Source organism: Eptesicus fuscus, chromosome 13 (assembly GCF_027574615.1).
Source record: "Eptesicus fuscus isolate TK198812 chromosome 13, DD_ASM_mEF_20220401, whole genome shotgun sequence".
NCBI lineage: Eukaryota > Metazoa > Chordata > Mammalia > Chiroptera > Vespertilionidae > Eptesicus > Eptesicus fuscus.
In genome coordinates, this window is record NC_072485.1 from 66128155 (window position 1) to 66149836 (window position 21682).

At 35.0% G+C, this 21682-nt stretch overlaps 2 protein-coding genes across 2 annotated transcripts; both read left to right on the plus strand.

Moving 5' to 3' along the window:
- The first annotated feature begins 7295 nt into the window (after positions 1 to 7295).
- Positions 7296 to 8234, plus strand: LOC103302264 (olfactory receptor 1030-like). Its single transcript, XM_008159300.2, has one exon. It carries the CDS (start codon positions 7296 to 7298, stop codon positions 8232 to 8234), a length of 939 nt encoding a protein of 312 aa, XP_008157522.2.
- A 5466-nt stretch (positions 8235 to 13700) lies between these two features.
- Positions 13701 to 16947, plus strand: LOC103302265 (olfactory receptor 5M11). Its single transcript, XM_008159301.2, has 2 exons — positions 13701 to 13717; positions 15999 to 16947. The coding sequence occupies exons 1-2, from the start codon at positions 13701 to 13703 to the stop codon at positions 16945 to 16947; spliced, it is 966 nt and encodes a 321-aa protein (XP_008157523.2).
- Positions 16948 to 21682: the final 4735 nt, after the last annotated feature.

Sequence of the window (21682 nt, forward strand, 5' to 3'; positions counted from 1 at the left end):
GCATCAGTTAATTTAAAATTACCAGCGTCTGTGATACAATAATGATTAGAGCCTAGAACTGATTAAGAGAGAGATTCTAAATGTAATAGAGTTCCCAGTTCCAATTTCTTTTTTAAAACAATTTTTATTGAATTTATTAGGGTAACATTGGTTGATATAATTATATAGGTTTCAGATGGTAAAATTGTATAATATATCATCTGTATATTGTATTGTGTGTTCACCACCCAAAGTCAAGTCTCCTTCAGTCACCATTTATCCCCCCTATACCCTTCTCCACATCCCCTACCCCCACTTCACTCTGGCAATCACCACACTGTTGTCCTGTGTCCATGAGTTCTTTCTCTCTTTTGTACTCAATCCCTCCACCACCACCCCACCCAGCTCACCACCCCTGCACCTCCAACAACTGTCAGCCTGCTCTCTATGTATGAGTCTGTCTCTATTCTTCTTGTTATCTTACTTTGTTAATTAGATTCCACATATGAGTGAAATAAGATGGTACTTGTCTTTCTCTGAGTGGCTTATTTCACTTAACATAATGCTCTCCAGGTCCATCCATGCTGTCACAAAGGGTAAGATTTCCTTCTTTTTTACATATGAGTAGTACTCCATTGTATAAATGTACCACAGCTTTCTTATCCACTCATCTATTGATGGACACATGGGCTGCTTTTAAATCTTGGCTACTGTAACACTGCAATGAACTTTTTCCATTGTCTAAATCTTTCATTGCATGTTACCTCAAAATTTCGTTAGAGAAAAATAGAGCATAAATTAACAAGCATAATATGTGATACTCTATTTTAGTTTAATGCTAGCTTTTATATCACTACCTTTTAATTTTCACAAATGAACTAGTAGGAAATTATCTTCATTTTTTAAAATTTGGAGTCTTCTGCTCAGAAAGATTAAGTGCCCAACCCAAAGTCACTCAGCCACTAAGTAGCACACAGATAAATCCATTGATTTCTCATTCTTTCTCTTTCCAACTCACAGTACAGTGGTTAAACTCCTCAACACACTGCAAATGCTAGATGGTATGTTGGGGACAGTAAACTGACGAGGTTATTGCTATACACTAATGTAGATTTCATCTGATATTTCAGGTAAATGTGGTAACTTGTGTGCAATATAAGTAGAATTGTCTTACTGTTCCATGTAAAGAAGGCAATTTTGCTATATGGTAGACATATTTAGACTGTATTTTATGAGTATATTGTCTAAATTGTAAAAGCACACAGCTTTATTATAGATAACTTGGAAATACAGACAGAAAAAAAGAAGCAATATTTATCAGCAGATAATTTCTGTTTGCTTTTTGTGCATTCCTTCTCAATATTAATAAAACAAAATTGCAATCATTTACTATATACAAGTATGGGCATTGATTTTCACTTGATAATATATTATTTGTACTTCATACAGACTAAATATTTTGATAGACACCATTTTTAATGTAGTATAATACTTAACAGTTAATTCATATTGACCTTAGTTATAAAAATAATACATATTGATGGTAGAAAAAACAAAGTGAAAAATACCAAAAGATATAAGACATGAAAGCAAAATTTACTTGTAATTTCCTACTTAAGGAGAACTCTTTTCAACATTTTGGTATATTTTTTCTACTTGATTTATCTTGCAAAATATTATTCCAACATGTTGATGTATCCTATTATTTTTAAGACTAGTATCTATGCACATATTTCTTTGATAGTTCCTTTAGAATAGATTTCTAGAAGTGTAATTGCTTAATTACATGTTTTGTACATTTTCAAAGCTCTTGCTAGATTTTTCTATGGGTAAACTTTTCTCCAGTAAGTTTTTAACAGCTTATACCTATAACTAGTAATAGTTGATAATAATCATTTAACTGTATCATCATTTAAGATTATTTGCTTCTTTGTTGTCTCAACTGAAATTCTTAGGAAGGGATTCTACTTTATTTTGACAGAAGAATTTTTGAAATGTATATTTGACAAATAAAGAAAATAATTGTTTGATGAGTGCCTTTCATATTATTTCTGATAACTCCTCACATAAAAGTATTTACAGTTTTATTTAAAAAATCTTTATCAATTATTTTTTGCTTTGTAGTTTTCTCAGTCAAGTATCTATATTATGTTACTAATTTTTCAGGACTATATTTTATAGGACTACCTTAAATTATTCTGGATACAATCTTGTATTTTATAATGTTTGTAAATTCTTTACTCACATTTTTAACCCATTTCTTTCTATTATTTATTAAGCAACCCTTTGTTTACCCACTGATATGTTATCTTCATTGTACACTAAATAAATCTATTTCTGGCCTAACTCTTCTATTCCTTTGACTCATCTATATATGTGCTTTAAGCCAAATTATTGCAAATAATGTAGACTTAAGATGTGCTAACTTCTATTAGAGAAATTCCATCTTCATTATTTTTTCTTTCAAATTTATCTTAGAGAATGCAAATTTGATGCTTCTAGGTTTCCAATATTTTTAACCCAGAAATTATGCCTATGATGGTTTCATCTAGGAAGTATATGAACACATACACATGAAAATCAAATGTGGCTATATATATAATAACTAGAGGCCCGTTGCACGATATTCGTGCAAGAATAGGCCTTCCTTCCCCTTGGCTTTACTCCCAGCTTTCTGGGAGCCGGCACATCCCCGCTCCTGGCCTGCCCAGGAGCCAGCAAGTCCTCGCTTCCAGAGCACTGCTCCTGTAGCTCCCTCCGCCACCCCCCCTCTTCCTCATAGCAGGCTTCCCGACCCTCCCGGCCACTCTGCGCCTACATATGCAAATTAACCAACCGTTTTTGTTGGGTTGATTTGCATACTCACTCTGATTGGCTGTGGGCATAACAGAGATATGGTCAATTTACATTTGTCTATTATTAGGTAAGATATCCATTGTAAATTATTTGAAAAATATATAAAATATTTTAATTTTAGTAGTATTGTTATAACTTAGTCCCCAGATTTGATGGATATATGTATGGAATGGAGGTCATAATGAGATCTGCCTAAGAATGAAAGTTTACAGGTAATTTTTTAAATTTTTATTTTTTGCTAGAAAAGCAGATAGGTGCTTGTGACATAACTAATGATAACATGTAACCTTGGCACCTTAATATTGTGTATTGATTAACACTTTTACACAAATATTTATTTTTGCACCATTCTATTGTCCATAATGCAATATTATTTTTCAACAAAGGTATCTAAATACAGAATCTTATACCTAACTAGATTGTCCTTTTTAAAAAAATATATTTTATTGATTTTTTACAGAGAGGAAGGGAGAGGGATAAAGAGTTAGAAACATCGATGAGAGAGAAACATTGATCAGCTGCCTCCTGCACACCTCCTACCAGGGATGTGCCTGCAACCAAGGTACATGCCCTTGACCGGAATAGAACCTTGGACCTTTCAGTTCACAGGCCAATGCTCTTCCACTGAGCCAAATCAGTTTGGGCTTAACTAGATTGTCCTTTGTTAGCAACTGTCCCCCCAAAGAATTGACATGTCCACACATACTCCTTAGCTGTGAGTTGAGAAACACTGAAAAAACTTTATGTTGATCTACATTAAGATAAATATTGAATTTTTAAATAACCAAGAGCACATATTTTTGAAGTTAGTTGCAGTGGAGAAATTTACAGTTGAAGAGTCACTCAAATTTAATCATAAAGCTACTTAAAATTAAGAGGCATATAATGTTTTAAGATCAAAGAAATCAATCAAATTACTAGAACACTGTGATATAAATAAATGTCAAAAGTTATGTATAGAAAACGGATACAAATACAAAAATGCTAAAATTAATTAGTCAAAAGATTAGTAATAAAAATATAAAATAAGATACCCTTTTGTATATTTATCTTCAAGAGAGTTCAGGAAGACTGGCACTTTTTCCATTAAGGGTATCAAGGAAAACAATTACATACAGCTTTTCTGGAAATCAATTTAACATTGTGTTTTAAGGAGTCTTAAAAATATTTGTACACTTTCACTCAGCTATTCCAATTTTAAGAATGTGCAGAAGGCATAATAAAGCCCTTGGAGAAGATTTTCATTGTAATGTTTGTGTTATAAATGAGAAAAAGCAAGGCAGTGATGCATTAAATATAGGCAGCCCTCTTTTGGCAAGGTACCATGTTAACGAAGCTTGGGAAGACTGGAAGTGTCTCCTTGCTTTGTATGGGTCTCAGTTACCACAGTGCTGTGCAAAGTGAGGACAACCTTGCATTGAATACTTGGTTGGACACAGGCAGATGGCAGATGGAGCAGAGGCTGGTAGTACACAACTGGATCCATTATAAGGGTGTGCTGGCTAGGATCATAAAGAAGAGTGACTGTCACATGATGGACTTTTCCATTTAAATTTAGCCAGACATTAAAATGAAGAAGCTCCCAGTTAAGGCAAGGGCAAATAATTTTTTATAGCTTTTTATAAAAAAGAAGGGTACAACAATGTATACATTATGATAACTTGTAAAATACTAGAATTAAAGAAAAGTAAGACTTTTTCCTTATATCTATGCATCAAATTTCTAAGATGGACAATTATTAATTTTATGAGTAAGAAAACAAGCAAATAAAAACTGCATATTTCCAGGATCACCCAGATCCCATCATTTAAAATAAAAGAATTTTATATACTGATGTGAGAATTTAAATACTAATGTAGGAAAAAGCAGGGGTACAACACTATTCCATATGAGCACTGAACTGGATGGTTATCCAGATTCCTTCTAATCCAAGATGCTATTATTTTCTCCCTTAAAAATATTATGTTTGTTTGTGTTTAAACAAACAAATGAACAAAACAGCAAGGGACTGGCATGTGAAAACTGACACATAGATCAATGGAACAGAATAGAGAGCCCAGAAATAAATCTACACTTACATGTTCAATCATATAAGAAAGTAAGCAAGAACAAATAATGTTGTATAATTAATCTATTCAATAAATGGTGTTGGGCAAATTGAACAGATACATGCAAAAAATAAAATTTCTTTCATCATTGATGTTTCTATCTTTCTCTCCCTCTTCCTTCCTCTCTGAAATCAATAAAAATATATTTAAAAATAAAAACATATTAAGACAAATAATGAATCCCATCACTTCATGTTTCTTGGGGGCTTTGATTCTCTGATGATATAAGATGTGCAAAACAATAAAACCATAGTGGCTGTTTATAGTCTGAATGACTTTCTACTAGAAATAATTGAACCATAGGGATTTGGTCCCTATATAACAATTCTGTTATAAACTCTTCAGATTTTTTTATGTCCATCCTGTCATTGGCAAATATCTCTTCTTTCACAGTAAGATTACCTTTTGTAAGATATATTTTGGGATCTAGAAATATTTTATTCAATAAAATAAAATTATGAGCTGAAACATATTCTGATGAATTAGTAATTATCTTGAATTAAATTCTACTATATCAGACTATTCTCAGAGTACAAGCATTTTAAATGTACAATGGAATAGTATTTACAATGAGAAGATAACTAGACCAAAGAGAACATTCATTCTATCAATAATAATCAGTTGCCTTCATTTGGGAAAGCACTGGTTTAGGTGCCACTGAGGCTGTAGCTACAGTTTAGATAAACTCTTTGTTCCTAAGGAGCTCACACTTTGATGTTGAGTCTTGTTTTAGACTAGATCTGGATTTTTTTTCACCAAAAATTATAGTAGCTACAATTTATTAAGTGCTTACTACATGTCAGACATTTTTAAAGTTTTGCCTTGTTGAACTCTCTGACGTGGAGGAAGTTGCTATTAGTAACCAAATTTTATGCATGAGGAATCATACGCACTGAGAGATGAATAATCTGCCCAAGCCACACTAGGAATTAGAGAAAAATGAACATGCATTGCAAAGTGAGGATACAACTTGAAAACAAACTTGAATTTAGAGGGTCAGGTAGACATATTCTAATTCTACTTTTTATTTGTATTTTTTAATCCTCACCAGAGGATATTTTTCGAGTGAGTGGACGTGAGAGAAACACTTCGAATGGTTGCCTCCTGCATATGCCCCAACCAGGGCCCTGGTCAGGGAGGAGCCTGCAACGGAGGTATGTGCCCTTGACTGGAATTGAACCTGGGACCCTTCAGTCCGCAGGCTGACACTCTATTCACTGAGCCAAATGGGCTAGGGCCAGATTCTAATTTTATAAAACTGTGTGTTATACATCAGTTCCACTTCCCTAAGTTCATTCAGCTGTGAAAAACAAATGAGTTTTAATATTGATGCTTTAGATACCACAAAAACAGGTATATCAGAAAAAAATGGGATTACAATTTCCAAGAAAAGCAATGCTGAAAAATATTGTTTAAGGAAGGAAACTGTAAGCGAACAAATGTGATAAAGACTTGCAGCAAAGATAAAGGATTTTCAAACATGAATAGAACTGCAGAAAGCATTTAACAATATATTGCCCTATGTTAACACAAAAAAGCATTCAAACCTGTAAAGAATTTTTGTGAGTTTATTTGAGCCAAACTGTCGACAATTGCCAGGAAGCAGAATCTCAAAGCATTGGGATAATGCTCCTTGTTTTATACATTGCAATCTAAGGAGGAGAGGTAAGTGGGTTACATGAAATCCATTGGTGGTAGGTTAGGAAGGTAGGAGAAAGCAAAGGGGTGTGTGTGCCAGACCTCTGGGATTGGATAAAAAGTAAAATGATAGACACATACTTCTTTACTTAGGTGAGTACAGAATAGTTAACAGTCAACAATTAACATGATAATAATAACAATGAAGGGATTTATGATCTCAGTCCCTGGTTGTGCCCTGAGGGGTCCGGAAAAAGGGAAGTTACAAGTTACCCTGACATTTCACAGGTATATTATCTTAGATGCAAAAAGACAATAGACTCAGTTAAGGTAAAGATTGACCTTTTTCAGGGAAGATTCTGGCCTACGACATGACTACCCACCATAAACTGCTTTTAGTTAAAGTTTTAATTTCAAACCATCTTTTGTGGTTGCCTTAGGTCTTTTGAGTTTGCAAGACTGCCATGCAGGCCTTCTCTGCGCTTATCAGGTTAGCATGTGGCCCCTTTTTTTTATCCACACTTAATATAAAAGAGCTCTGTATTAATTTGGATAGTGAAAACATCAATTGCATGCTTATGAGGCTACTTTTTATGCCACAGGTATTTACAAGTTTGAGAGAAGAGGAAGAAGTATCAGATGACATGATGAATGACAAAAGACATGAATCTCTATTTCCTTTATTTAGATCTCACTTGAAGCCAACCAAACACAATGTCCAAGAAGAACTACACGGTGGTGACTGAGTTCATTCTCCTGGGTCTGACAGACAGAGCAGAGCTGCAGCCTGTCCTTTTTGTGGTGTTCCTGGCCATCTACCTGATCACAGTGACTGGCAATGTGAGCATAATCTTGTTAATCAGGACTGACTCAAGACTTCACACTCCAATGTACTTCTTCCTCAGTCACCTCTCCTTCGTGGACCTCTGCTATGCCACCGATGTCGCTCCTCAGATGCTGGTTAATTTCTTATCCAAGAGAAAAACCATTTCCGTCATTGGTTGCTTTATACAATTCCACTTCTTCATTGCCTTGGTGATCACAGATTACTATATGCTCACAGTGATGGCTTATGACCGCTACATGGCCATCTGCAAACCCTTGTTATATGGTAGCAAAATGTCCAGAGGTGTCTGCATCTCCCTCGTTGTGATTCCTTATACGTATGGCTTTGCAAATGGTCTGGTCCAGACCGTCCTGATGCTTCGTCTCTCCTTCTGTGGACCCAATGAAATCAACCACTTTTACTGTGCGGACCCACCTCTGTTAGTCCTTGCCTGCTCAGATACTTATGTCAAAGAAACTGCCATGTTTGTGGTGGCTGGGGCCAACCTCACCTGCTCTCTCACCATGATTTTTATCTCCTACATTTTCATTTTCGCAGCCATTTTGCGTATGCGCTCTGCTGAGGGGAGGCACAAAGCCTTCTCTACCTGTGGGTCCCATCTGACAGCTGTGACTATCTTTTATGGGACGCTGTTTTGTATGTACCTGAGGCCCCCTTCCGAGACATCTGTAGAACAGGGGAAAATTGTAGCTGTGTTTTACATCTTTGTGAGTCCTATGTTAAATCCTTTGATCTATAGTCTGAGGAACAAAGATGTTAAAAAAGCAATCAGGAAAGCCATCCAAAATAAATTGTTTGTTAAATAAAGTAGACATTTCGGTCACAGGTGTGCAATAAATCATTATTATTGGACCAATTAATGAGCATTTTCAATGAACGAATCACTTTCTATCACTGAATATGTTTTATCTTCCACAATTAGAATATGGAACTTGGAAGAATGTGTCAAATTATTTATTAGCATTTACAGTATCATGTCAGTGAATTAAAAAAAAATAGTGTATTGGAACTCAAAGGCATTATCAGAAGGCATTGCTACTGCTCGTTGAAGTCAATAAAGAACAGATGATTGCATCCATGATACTCATATTGGTATAAAGTTATAAGAGATAGAATTACCAAATGATGCTATGGCAATGACTATGTATTAGATTTTTATAGTGCTTAATAATTTTAAAACTATTTTCCAGAAACTCTTTAACCATGGCAGATGAATTTGTTTTTTTTCTTCCTTTTATATAAATTATATAGCAATGAAGATCTTTGGGTATCTTAGGTTTTTAGTCTAAGATGAAAATGCCACATTTTCTTTAGAAAGGGTTTTATTTTTTATTATTTTATTGTTATATTTTTAACAACAAGCATCCCCACCTAAAAACCAGTTTTGTATCTTAATTTTTTAATTTTTTAATAGTGTACTATTTCCAACATACAGTCAAAAATAAATAATAGAAAGACCACTGTGTAAGCCCTAATGATCATTACCAGGTGTTTTCATAATGCCATTTTTGTTTCAAATATTTCAGAGACTCAGATATTTCTAAAAGTGAGTTTTTCCTGACTGATTCTTTTTTCTTCCAATTTCTTGCATTAAATTATTCTATTAATTTAATGTTTCTTATTCTTACGTAGAGTTTTGTAATTTGATAGTGCTTCTGTATACACAAAATTATATTATTTTCTATATTTAAAACTTGATATACATAATATCACTCTATGTATTCCTCTGCAATTTATTATCATTTTTTACTACATATACATTGTTAGACATACATGCTGAATCATGCATTAGACTTATTCATGCTGAATCAGCAGCATTTTCAATGATATACAGGGTGGGGCAAAAGTGGGTTTACAGCTATAAGTATGGTAAACACAGAGTCAATAAAGCTATTTATAATATTCATAAATTGCATGTATTTGTCCATATGAACAACTGTTGACCTACTTTTGTCCCACCCTGTATTCTATGTCAATATATATGTATCCCAATATATTTAACTATTCTATTATTGATGGGCAATTACATTTTTTTATTTCATGATAATATGAAAATCCAGCAATAAATTTTCCTGTGAAATTCTGAATGTATTGCAGTATAAGAATTATTTTCATATATGTATCCAAGATGCTAATTTCTAAGTCATGAGACATGAATATCTGTAAATTTACTAGATGTAGTCAAATTATTTTATCAAATTACACTCCTGCCAATACTATATGAGAGTATCCTTAACTCCACATTCTTGTCAACACAATATACTGCCAGACTGTAAAAATATTTCCAATTTGTTGGTGCAAAATATAGTCTCAGTTCTTGTTTAAGGTTTTGAAAAAAAATTTTTAATGCAATTTAAAAAATATATTTTTATTGATTTCAGAGAGGAAGGGAGAGGGAGAGAGAGATAGAACATCAATGATGAGAGAGAATCATTGATCGGCTGCCTCCCACACATCTACTGGGCATTGAGCCTGCAACCCAGGCATATGCCCTTGACTGAAATCAAACCCGGGCCCTTCAGTCCACAGGCCAACTCATTATCCACTGAGCCAAATCAGCTAGGGTTAAGTTTTTAAATTATGATTACAAGAGAAGTTAAGTATTTGTAAATGCTTGATGCTAATTGGAATTTTTCTTTTTTTAAAAAGTTGTATTTTCCACATTTGTTATAGCTCCTTATGTATTTTGTACTATGTACTAATTTTTTAATGATCTATGCAATGTAGATATCTTCAACCTTTTTGTAGTTTGAATTATATTTTCGTGTATGATATATTTGGTGGTGTAGAAATTTTTCATTTTCAGGTAGTTCAAATTTATCAATCTTCTTTTTATGGTTGTGTTTTGAATGTCTGGTTTCCTATTAAAAAGATACTAAAGGCCCGGTGCATGAATTCGTGCATGGGTGGGGTCCGGCCTGCTCTTCCCCCTTTGGGGCCGATTGGGCTGGGCTGGCCAGGGGGAGGGGATGTGGGAGGTTGGCCGGCCAGCCCCGCCCCTGGTTGAACTCCCAGTAGAACTCCTGGTGGAACTTCTGGTCCAGGGGACAATTTGCATATTAGCCTTTTATTATATAGAATTCTTCTACCTTTTCATTTTTTAAAGTTTTGTTTTTGCATACTTAAGTATTCTTTCTGCTATCATAAATATTGCAAAGCTAGAGGCCCAATGCACAAAGATTTGTGCAAGAATAGGCCTTCCTTTCCCTGGCTGCCAGCACCGTCTTCGCTCCAGCCAGATCCACCTTCCACCTCTCGTCTTGTTGCGTCAATTTGCATATTCCCTCCTTATTGGCTGTGGGCACCACCATCTTTGTTGCAGAGTTATGGCCAATTTGCATATTTTGTCTTTATTAGATAGGATAGACTCTAATCTTATTTTTAAGAAAAATAATTAATTTTCTCTCTTTTTTAATACTTCATACCTTTCTCATTACATTTTTAGTATAAACTCTGTCATGTATCAAGTTTTCATATATGTATCAGTCTGTTTCCGGATTCTTTATTCTGGGACCAATTCATCAATCCCTTCATTACCACAAACTACTTTATAAGAATAGCTTTACCAACCCTCATCTGAAAGCGTGGAACATTATTTTCTTGAATGATTTATGATAGGAGATATCTTTAAAATGAACAGAAGTACCTATAATCTCTCCAGAGTCTACTTGCATCATTTCTCAGAAGACAGGTGAAACCAACTTCATTGACCCAGAAATGATGTCTATGAGAATAAGAAATAAAAATATTTATGGTTTCTATTTAGTCCTGTATTTACTCTCTTATTTTGGTAGTCACCTTCACAAATATTCCTTACCTATGGTTTAATCTATTTTGCAAGGTATCATCAGTTGTAAATGTCTTGATTACTCTTTCTTTCCTATCCAAACAGGGCCAATTTCCTCACTGAAAGCTACCATATCCTGATTTAAGAGCTCACAGGGCAAATAGCCACAAAAGTGAGGTGGTGTGGTGCTATTTTACTCTTTATGCATCACAAGTGGTACATTTCCTGCTGGGCCATTTGCACACCTACCCATGTCATGGCATCCTTCTGATCAACTTTGGCATTTCCTCCCAAGATATACAAAATTGCCATTTGTAAAACAAATATAATAATTCTAATAACCCATGAAGTTACGTGAGTTAGCTAAGTGAGTGCTTGTAAAGTACTAAGCCTAATGTATAGTGCATGTTAAGTATTGAATGCTTACTACTTACAATTACCCACATTCTGTTTTCTTTGTTGTAGTTTCTTAAACAAATTATTTACTCATTCCATCCATCTTCTTAATTTTTGAGAGATAAGGAAATGAGCTCAATAAAATGCAAAGTTACCTGGGAGGAGATAACCAATATTTATTTTTTATTAACTGAATTAAGTACATATTGAACACTCCTTAAGTTATTCAGAAAGTGTTTATTGATTAACTATTATCTTTCAGGGCCTGTGTTAAGTGTGAAGATTACAGTTATTGCCCATAGAGTTTACAGTCTAGTGGGCAATAGAAATATTATTAGATTATTAAAACAGAATGTTTGGAAGGACAGGGGAAGAATGCTACAAGGCATGGAGGGAGGTCAAGTTCAGTGCTATGGAGCAGAGAAAGCATTGGAGAAGAATTCAATCTGAGCCTTTCCTACTGCCCAAACCAACTTGATTCTGATGAGAATAAGGAAAGCACTGACTGGGGGATATCTAAGGGAATATTTTAAAAATGATGCGGGAAGGAAGGATAAATTGTGACTATAGCTTGAAGAATGGTAGTCACCTACAATTGATAAAGTACTCAACTTGGTATGTGAAGACCCTGTTTGCTTCACAATCCTGTTCATAGCAGACCCTACTCAAGACATCAATGTTTATGATAGAGGACACTGATCTGGATTTTCAGAAGAGATAAGAAAAAAAACCCCACCTAAGATAAAAAACCACACGTAAAATCAGACCATCATCAAAATGTCGAGATGATACCTATTTGTGTCTTCCACAGAGCTCTCAGGACAAATGGCTGATTTAAAATTATAGAAAATATGACTGAGGCATATGATTAGCATTCTGTTCCTAGAGTGCTCCAATTAAACCCAAGAGGGTGATTCCCAAAGTAGCACTCATTGCTGATACTTGTGAACACTTTTGAAATTTCCTTTAAGAGCAGGTCCATCTTACATCCAGATATAAATACAGCTATGTTTACCAGCTGAGAGAGGCATCAAGAAACTTCCTTAATCAGAGGTTGACAAACAGGTGCTTATCAGAACCAGAAGTAAGTCTTTTTACTTTCCTTATTTTGAGTCAAAAGGAAATTGTATTAAAGTCTCAAACCGAGATTCACAGATTATATGCATTTTTCATCCTCAAAAATCAGATTTTTTTTCATTACTTTGCAAATCAGTGGGCTCATGAATTTTGAGTTTCAGCTGTGAATGAGGACATGCCTTTCTCTCAAGGGCTGTGGGAAAAGAATTAGAAAGGGAAGCTCAACTATAAAAAGTCTTAACTCTATTTCTTGCCCTACTCATTCTTTGTCTACTTTATTTAAATACTTTTTCTATGTACTTTAAAAGAGTTAACTATTTTATTACTCTTGACAATTGCATTTCCCATTTTAAAGCTAGGAAAACCACAAAGACAGGTTAAGTACTCTGACACTGGCATGGAATTCATAACTGATGGAGCCAGAATCAGAATCACTAAGTGGGATTAGGCTCATGAAATTCTGACTTTCTAAGTAATAAAGTATTGACTGGTTAGACATGTTAGAGCAGGCCTGGCATAATCTAATTAGATTTATTTATTGTGAAAAAGTTGCAACTGAGCTAAATGTTACTCAAGTTCACAGAGTAAGTTAGTCACAAAGTGGGAAAAAGGTTCCAGACCCACCTAAAACCTTTGTTTGATTGATGGAATTATTCTGCAAACAAAGATAAAACTCAATGAGTGGCTTAGTGCTCCCCTTGTCATGAGCATATGATCATAAGGGCTGCTTGCTGACGAGCTAGGCATTAGTGTACACATGTAATGAGGGTTGATCCATTCAGGTTGCATGTGCCAAGTTAACACAAGACAATGTGCTGGTACTTAGATCCACCTGTCACCCCGGAATACTATTGTACACTCTTCTTTCCTTGGAGGTGCTCTCCTGAATTGATATTACTTGCTGACCACTTGTCTCTAAACATTTTATAATTTGAATTTCAATATTTCTTTGCCTTAATTATTTGTTAGAACATTTCTAAGATATCATGAGAGGGAGAAGGAGGAGAGGGCAATGAGGAAGAAATGGAGGTAACCCCATTCACTCTCCCTCCTGTAAACAGAAAAATCATTTTGAAAACAGATTAGGAGTAGACAACTTTTCTTCATCTGTAGTTTCCAATGGCATAGAATTGGAAGACAAAACATAAATCTATTTCAGTGTCACACACACACACACACACACACACACACATCACTACAATTCCAAAGGAAGACCACATATGGTATCTTAGCACCTGCTCTTTATCTTCCTAGAACACCTTTTTAAAAAAATATATTTTTATTGATTTCAGAGAGGAAGGAAGAGGGAGAGAGAGATAGAAACATCAATGATGAGAGAGAATCATTGATCGGCTGCCTCCTGCAAACCCCCCACTGGGGATCGAGCCCACAACCCAGGCATGTGCCCTTGACGAGAATTGAACCTGGGACCTTTCAGTTTGTAGGCCAATGCTCTATCCACTGAGCCAAACCAGATGGGGCAGAACACCTTCTTAAAATCACTTTATTGCTTATTCTCCTCCTCCAGTTTGTTGCTAAGTTACCTTTTCCTGAGTTTTTTTTTTTTTTTTTGCTGATGCTACTTTTTAAAATTTGATTACCATTTCCCCAAACATTATTTTCTTTGTTTTTTTTTCTCCATAACAGTGCTGTTTAAAACACCATGTACTTACTTACAATAATATCTGTCTCTGTCCACTAGAATATAATGCCAGAAAGGCAGGGGTTTTTGAATTTTTTGTTCATTTTGTATCTACAGTGACTAATCACATGCTATGTTAGGTACCCAGAATTACTTGTTTCATGAATATTTAATTTGATGTCCATGATGGCTTGATTAGGAGAAAATAGATATCATCCTCTTCCTTACATTGGGAAAATCAAGTGACTCATGGTGAAGGATAATTATATGTTCCCAATAACTAGTATTATAGTATTAGTGTGTTTATTAAATACTTAATATTTTAGGTAGAGGAGATATTTTTGTCACCATCTTTCTCAAATTTTTACTAAAGAAACTTTTAGTGACATTTTAAAATCAGGCAAGAATTGGGCAGGTTTAAAAAACTTAAGTATGAGAGAAAAGGCAAAAAATAAAAGCATCTTAAGAGAAAGGAAGAGAGAATTCAGCACTATCTGTGATGCAAAGGAGAGATAAAAAGCCATATAAATTGTAACACTTCTAGGTAAATACAAGTTTTGATTAATTAAATATTAACCATCTAAAACATTTCTTTTATTTATAAACACACTAGAGGTCTGATGCACAAAATTCATGCAAGGCGATCAGCTCTCGCAGCCCCTCATAGCCTCGGCCGGCCCTCGTAGCCCCGGCTTCATCAGGAAGGCCGTCTGGACAGTCCTCCAGATGGTCATTCTGCTGTTTGGTCTAATTAGCATATTAGCTCTTTATTATATAGGGTATAGGATTATGCCATTGCTTTAAACCACCCTCAAAATACTGTGTGAGTGTTCATTTGATTTGACTATTCATTGTTCACTTATTTATCATATGTTTATGGGACCACTGTGACCATGCTTTTCTAAATTGTGATTCTGGGAATCTAACCTGCATTAGAATCTTCACATCAGACTTTCTGAAACAAACTCTTTTTTGTAATTTGCTTGATTGACAAATTTTCAAGCAATTGCTTAAAAATACAAGTTTTAATTCTTCTGAGGATATGACATCATGAAAAGTTCATGGAGATATAGAGATGAGTAAAACATTGCATGCAATTTATTCTTTCATGCTTATACTATTTTTTCTTTTCTTCTTAAATATAGTATATAAATATGTGCTTAGAAGTAACAGTACAACAATGGACTGGAATAAATTAGTGGTATGTGGGGTACACTGGAAATGGAACACAGAAAGGGATGAGTCCAATCTCATGTAAGAGAGTAGAGTGAGAAGTGTTTCACAAAGAACTGGCCTTGAGTCTGACCTTTATAGGATAAGTAGCGTTTGAGAGGCAAAAATAGTTCATGGAGAAAGGGGATAGGTATGGATATATGAATATAAGCTGTATATATCAACTTAAGGATGGGTATAAGTATATGTGTCTATAGATATAACTGTAGGTATAAGTGTAGATAAGTATAATAGTAATTCAATATAAAGGCAAAAAATATAAATGGTTTAGTAGAAGCACAAAGTTGGTTTATGATAGTATTCATTTTGAATTATATGGATTTTGGGGAAAAAACATTTCAATAATCAGTAACATGTATACCTTCATGTCTGACCTTATCCATTTGTTTCAAGTTCAGGCACAGATTCTCAGAAAATGCCCATCACAAATGGCAGTGCAATAAGAGAATTCATTCTCCTGGGGCTCACAGATCGCCCCGAACTCCAGCCTCTCCTCTTTGTGCTGTTTCTGGTTGTGTACCTTGCTACTCTCTTTGGCAACCTGGGCATGATCGTGTTGATCCGACTGGATTCTCACCTTCACACCCCCATGTACTTCTTCCTCACCAACTTAGCCTTTGTTGACTTGTGCTACACCTCCAACGCCACCCCACAGATGTTGGCCAATTTCCTTTCAGAGAAGAAGACCATCACCTTTGCTGGCTGCTTTACACAGTGTTACATTTTCATTGCGCTCCTTCTCACAGAGATTTACATACTGTCAGCCATGGCCTATGACCGCTATGTGGCCATATGCAACCCTCTGCACTATAGTGTGAAAATGTCCAGGCAGGTCTGCACCTGCTTGGCCACATTCCCTTATGTCTATGGCTTCTCAGATGGCCTGTTACAGTCCATCCTGACCTTCCGCTTGACCTTCTGTGGATCCAATGTCATCAACCACTTCTACTGTGCTGACCCACCACTCATTAAGCTTTCCTGTTCTGACACTTATATCAAAGAGCTTGCCATGCTCATATCAGCTGGCTTCAATCTCTCCAGCTCCCTCACCATCATCCTGGTGTCCTATGCCTTCATTATTGCTGCTATCCTCCGGATCAAATCAGCAGAGGGAAGGCACAAAGCATTTTCCACCTGTGGCTCCCACATAATGTCTGTTACCCTATTTTATGGGTCGCTCTTCTGTATGTATGTAAGACCACCAACAGATAAGACTGTTGAGGAATCCAAAATAATAGCTGTCTTCTACACCTTTGTAAATCCAGTGCTTAATCCATTAATCTACAGTCTGCGGAACAAAGATGTGAAGCAGGCATTGAAGAATGTCCTCAGAAGAAACGTGGTCACTAGCATGGCAATGCTTCCATTTCCCAATAAACCATAACTCTAAACCTTGGGCTCAAATGTCTTTGCATACTGATGATAAGTTTGGGTATTCTTTATGGGTATGTCTCAAGGTAATCTGTCAAGCTCAGTTCTGGGCAAAAATAAATGAGTTATACCTTTGCCCCTCAATGTGTGGTCCTGGAACCAGCAGCAACAACATTACCTTGGAGATTTTAGAAACGTGGCATCACATTCTGTACCTCAGATCTACGATATCCAAATCTGTGTTTCAGCCTGATCCTATGTGATTTGTAAATACATTAAATTTGAGCAGCAGTGCTCTCAGTGGAAACTTCCTCTTGGAGTGACCTGGGGCACTGGTGTGCTCTTATTGTTTATGACAGTAGATAGGATAAACATGCTTTCAGCCCAGTTCCTTGAATTGACTCTGTTCTTATTGCTATCTATTTTAAAGAAATATGTCTTCTACCCCAACTTACTAAGTAAAACCATAAACCATGGGTCAGAATAATGGTTTCCTGTTCATGTGCTTGAGAAATGTTCAGTATGTGACTGGGTAGAGAGAGGACTAGAATAAGCATTCATTCATAAACATGAGTTTGTGGATCTAGTTTGTGGCCTCTGAGCTATAGGGTTCTACCTTCTTCCTCTGAATTGCAACCCTGGATCCATAAATTCAGTTCTAGGAAAACAATGAATGCTTTCTGTAGCACCTGGATTTGAAAAAATTAATACTTAACTGGAGTTATCTTTTCTATTTTTTTTAAAAAAAATAAATGTTAGGTTATTGATTTCAGTCTCACATTTTTGTCACATAAGTTTTTGTACATTTTACCTAAACACTGTTTTAGCTGAAAGCTACTATTTTTTAATAGTTTAGTTTGCTATATTTTCTTATCTTCTTGGTGACTTTTTCTTTAATCTATGGGTTATTTACCAGAGAGTGGTTAATGACCATACATTTGGGACTTTAAAAGAAATTTTATTGTTACATGTTTGTATGTTCTCTGGTCAAAGACCTTGTCTTATAATTTTATTCTTGAAAATTTATTGACTAATATTTTTCCAGCTTTTTTTAGATAAAATTGACATATAACATTGTTTAAGGTTATAAATGTATATATTGGAAAATAATTATTACAGTAAGGTTGGTTAAGACATCTATCATCTATAATTACGTTTTTTGTTATTGTAGATAACTGGATACTTGGTAAATGGAAAGAAAAGGTAGATATATCATTTCCTTTTACTCTGTTCTCATCTCTGGGCAAATGAATCACATATTGATAAAGTAATTGCTCACCAGGTTTTTACTTTCCAAGTCCTAGACCTCACACCTTGAACTAACTACATTATAATTCAATTCATTATCTTTTCTTGTCCAAATGATTTTACTTACTGGATTTTGTAATTTAACCTCACTTTATTCTAGATATGAAAGTCTTTTTAGCAAACAGTAGTCATTTTGTGGAAGGGACTGTATAATACACAATTTCAACTGGGGAAACATCAAAGTCCATGAATTAAGTCATTATTTTATATCTTAAATTATTACTGATTTGATTGGAATAAATGGTGATCCACAAGGCAAAAATTCTATGAGAAACTCCTAAAGCGATCAGCTCAAAACAATTACAATCTGATGTAATCCATTGTGCATGATCCAAGACTCTAATGACGATGAGTTGACATAAATTACTATTCCCCTGGAGTTTTCTCTTACAGTAGTAACATGATAATTATTTTTTCAGGGTGTGTTAAAAAATACTTCAGGGATAAAAGTTCCAAGTTGCAAGTGTATAAATCATTCCCAGCAACTCATTCCTTGGACCGTTAGTGTCTCTGAGAAAATCTTTCCTGGGTCAGGTAGGTATGAAAGTTCTGACTTCCATGCTTGCATTTTCTCTTTATTTATTTAATTTAAAAAATTAAGAAATTGATTTTAGAGAGAGGAAGGGAGAGAGAGAGAATGAGAAACATTAATGGATTGCCTTCCATAAGCACTCTGATGAGGGATTGAACCCACAAACTGGGTATGTGCCCTGACCAGGAATCAAACCTACCACCTTTTGGTGCAGAGGACAATGCTCCAACCAACTGAGCCACATAGGTTAGGCCTATACTTTCTCTTTTTGTTTCAGTTTTGAATCTTCATGAGTAGGAGTCAGGTGACAACAAAAGCAGTTTTGAATGTTAGCATAATTTCTCAGTATATATTATTTAGATTGGTCACTAAACAAGATAACATTTTATTGGAATTATGTGTTTACTGTAATAATTTCACTTTATAAATAGCATTCTTGCCATTCATTTAATAATTTAGTGCATAATAAATAACTATATTGGAGGAAGCAGTTGACAATCTAATAAATTATTTTAGAGTAAGCAGTTGACAATGTAATAAATTATTTTTAGAATAATATATATCGGAAAAAAACAGTTCCCTGACAAAAAACAAAAACAAAAACAAAAAAAACCACAAAAAAAATACCTTGACAAAATAATTTTGAAGAACGACAAATTCAAGCACAATTATACTCATTCTAGCTAAAGTAAAAATCTCATAGAACTTTATATTATATTATTGGAGAGATAAACTTTTGGGGAAAATTTACTATTCACTAAAAAGTATATGACTAGTAATAAGTGTGGGATTTGTAACTACCTAAATGATGAGTCAGAATTGCCAAGTGATGGCAATTATAGAAATTATTTAGTCCAAGTCTGATACTGAATAAATGAGGACTCCGTAGAAAGAAAGCCACTATGTTAAGGTAAAAGGAATGTTTTCTAATACTCTTTTACTGTTGTATGATTGACTAGTATGAAGTCACAATGTACAACATGATCTATAACTTAGGTTCATACATTGTATTCAGGATATCCATCCTGCCCTTATATTTGTGAGACACTGGAATGAAAAACCAAGAGCGTGAGAAGGTGCTAGAGTTCACATGGCAAAATGCTCTAATCTGGGAAATTTATATTCACATGACATGCATGGCTCCATCACCTATATGACTCATGTACTTTTTATTTTCTACCTTAAAATATCATTTTTCTCAGCTATTCTTGCAAATTTAAGTCTTAATGACTTATTGTGATAGTTTCTAGACTAAATTACTAAAACTAAACGATAATAACTCATTTCTATTTTCTGTGCTTCTTTCTTTGGCTTCAATAGCTAGCCCCTAGTCTCTCACTCAATCTACCTTATGAGACAACAAAAATGGTGACCTTATGTATATGAAACAGTACATGTGACAGAGTCCAATGTGATCCTGCTTCCTTAGACATTTGGATTTTCACTGGAGCCTGAAGAGAGCAAACTTTTCCCCTATGAGATTTTCTTAGCCCAAAGAGAGCATTTAAGCTCCAGGCTCTTTGAACAAGTGAGTTTAGGAAAGGCAGCATATCTTGCCCCGCTCCTGAAGATTCCAGTGCATATCGGTATATAAAAGGTTCTGAGACTTCCTGCAACCCTGAATCCAACTCCCTTTCCCCCTCCAAACTCAGCATTTTAAAATTTATTTTTATCATAGACCAGTTTTTGTTACTCAATATGCATTTGTTTCTCTGAACACAGTTATGGAAATACTAATCTAAAAACTCAGGTGACAGAACTGTGCTCAGTGGATAGAGTATTGGTCTATGCACTGAAGGGTTCTAGGTTCGATTCTGATCAAGGGTACATGCCCAGGTTGCGTGCTTAATTCCTGGTTGGGGGCATGCAGGAAGCAGCTTATCAATGATTCTTTCTCATTATTAATTTTTTTAAAATCTCTCCCTCTGCCTTCCTCTCTGAAATCAATAAAAATATATTTAAAAAAATAAAAACTCAGGTGACAGCAAGCTTAATTTTTATTTGTGCCCTATTTCCCCCATTCCTAATTGTACTTGTTCTATCAGTTGCAGGATTCTCCTAAAGGTAAACTAGATTAGAATAGCATAATTGCTTTGTAAAACTGAAGTACCTGTGTGCATGAGGAAAAATACTATTATCAAAATACAACCTTTCCTTCCATAACTGTAGAATGTGGTTGCTGAGCCTATTTACAGGAAAGGGTAGAAAATAGGCAGATTAAATTCCAACCTATTTTTTTTACATTTTTATTTTCTTTATTTTTGTCTTTATTCGTTGTTTAATGTAATATCATGATCCACCAGGTGCTACTATTTGGGACATGGTTGTACAGATTTAAAGATTAGATGAGTATCTGCATGCCACAAAAATAGAAGATTTATATTACTAAGGCGAACATTTTCCCCTGCCTTTCCTCTGAGGTTTGATGGTCTGATCGATGCTTCTCTGTCTCTGGATCTGTTTTTGTTCATCAGTTTATGTTGTTCATTATATTCCACAAATGAGCGAGGTCATGTGATATTTATCTTTCTCTGTCTTCTTAAATGTTTCATTTGACACAATAGAAAATTCATGCCTGCCTCTAGGTGGAGTATCTTTGATTTCTTTTGAAAGCCTGCTGTCTCTGCATAGACCAACCTCACTAACTGAAAGTCCTCCCTACACTCGTCCTAGAAAATTCTTAGTTACCTCTAAGCCCCAGTTGAAGCTTATCTCTCTTTGATACCTATCCTGATGCCTGAATACAATTACTGTTAAATGAAAAAAACAACACAAAAAAACAAACAAACAAAACTATGATCTAACTTTTGACTATTTCTCTTTTCCTCATCTATCTCTCTCTTGCTCTTATTCATATAAACTCTTCTGAATGAAAATTTCTCCATCAGTAATTTATTTAGGGATTTAT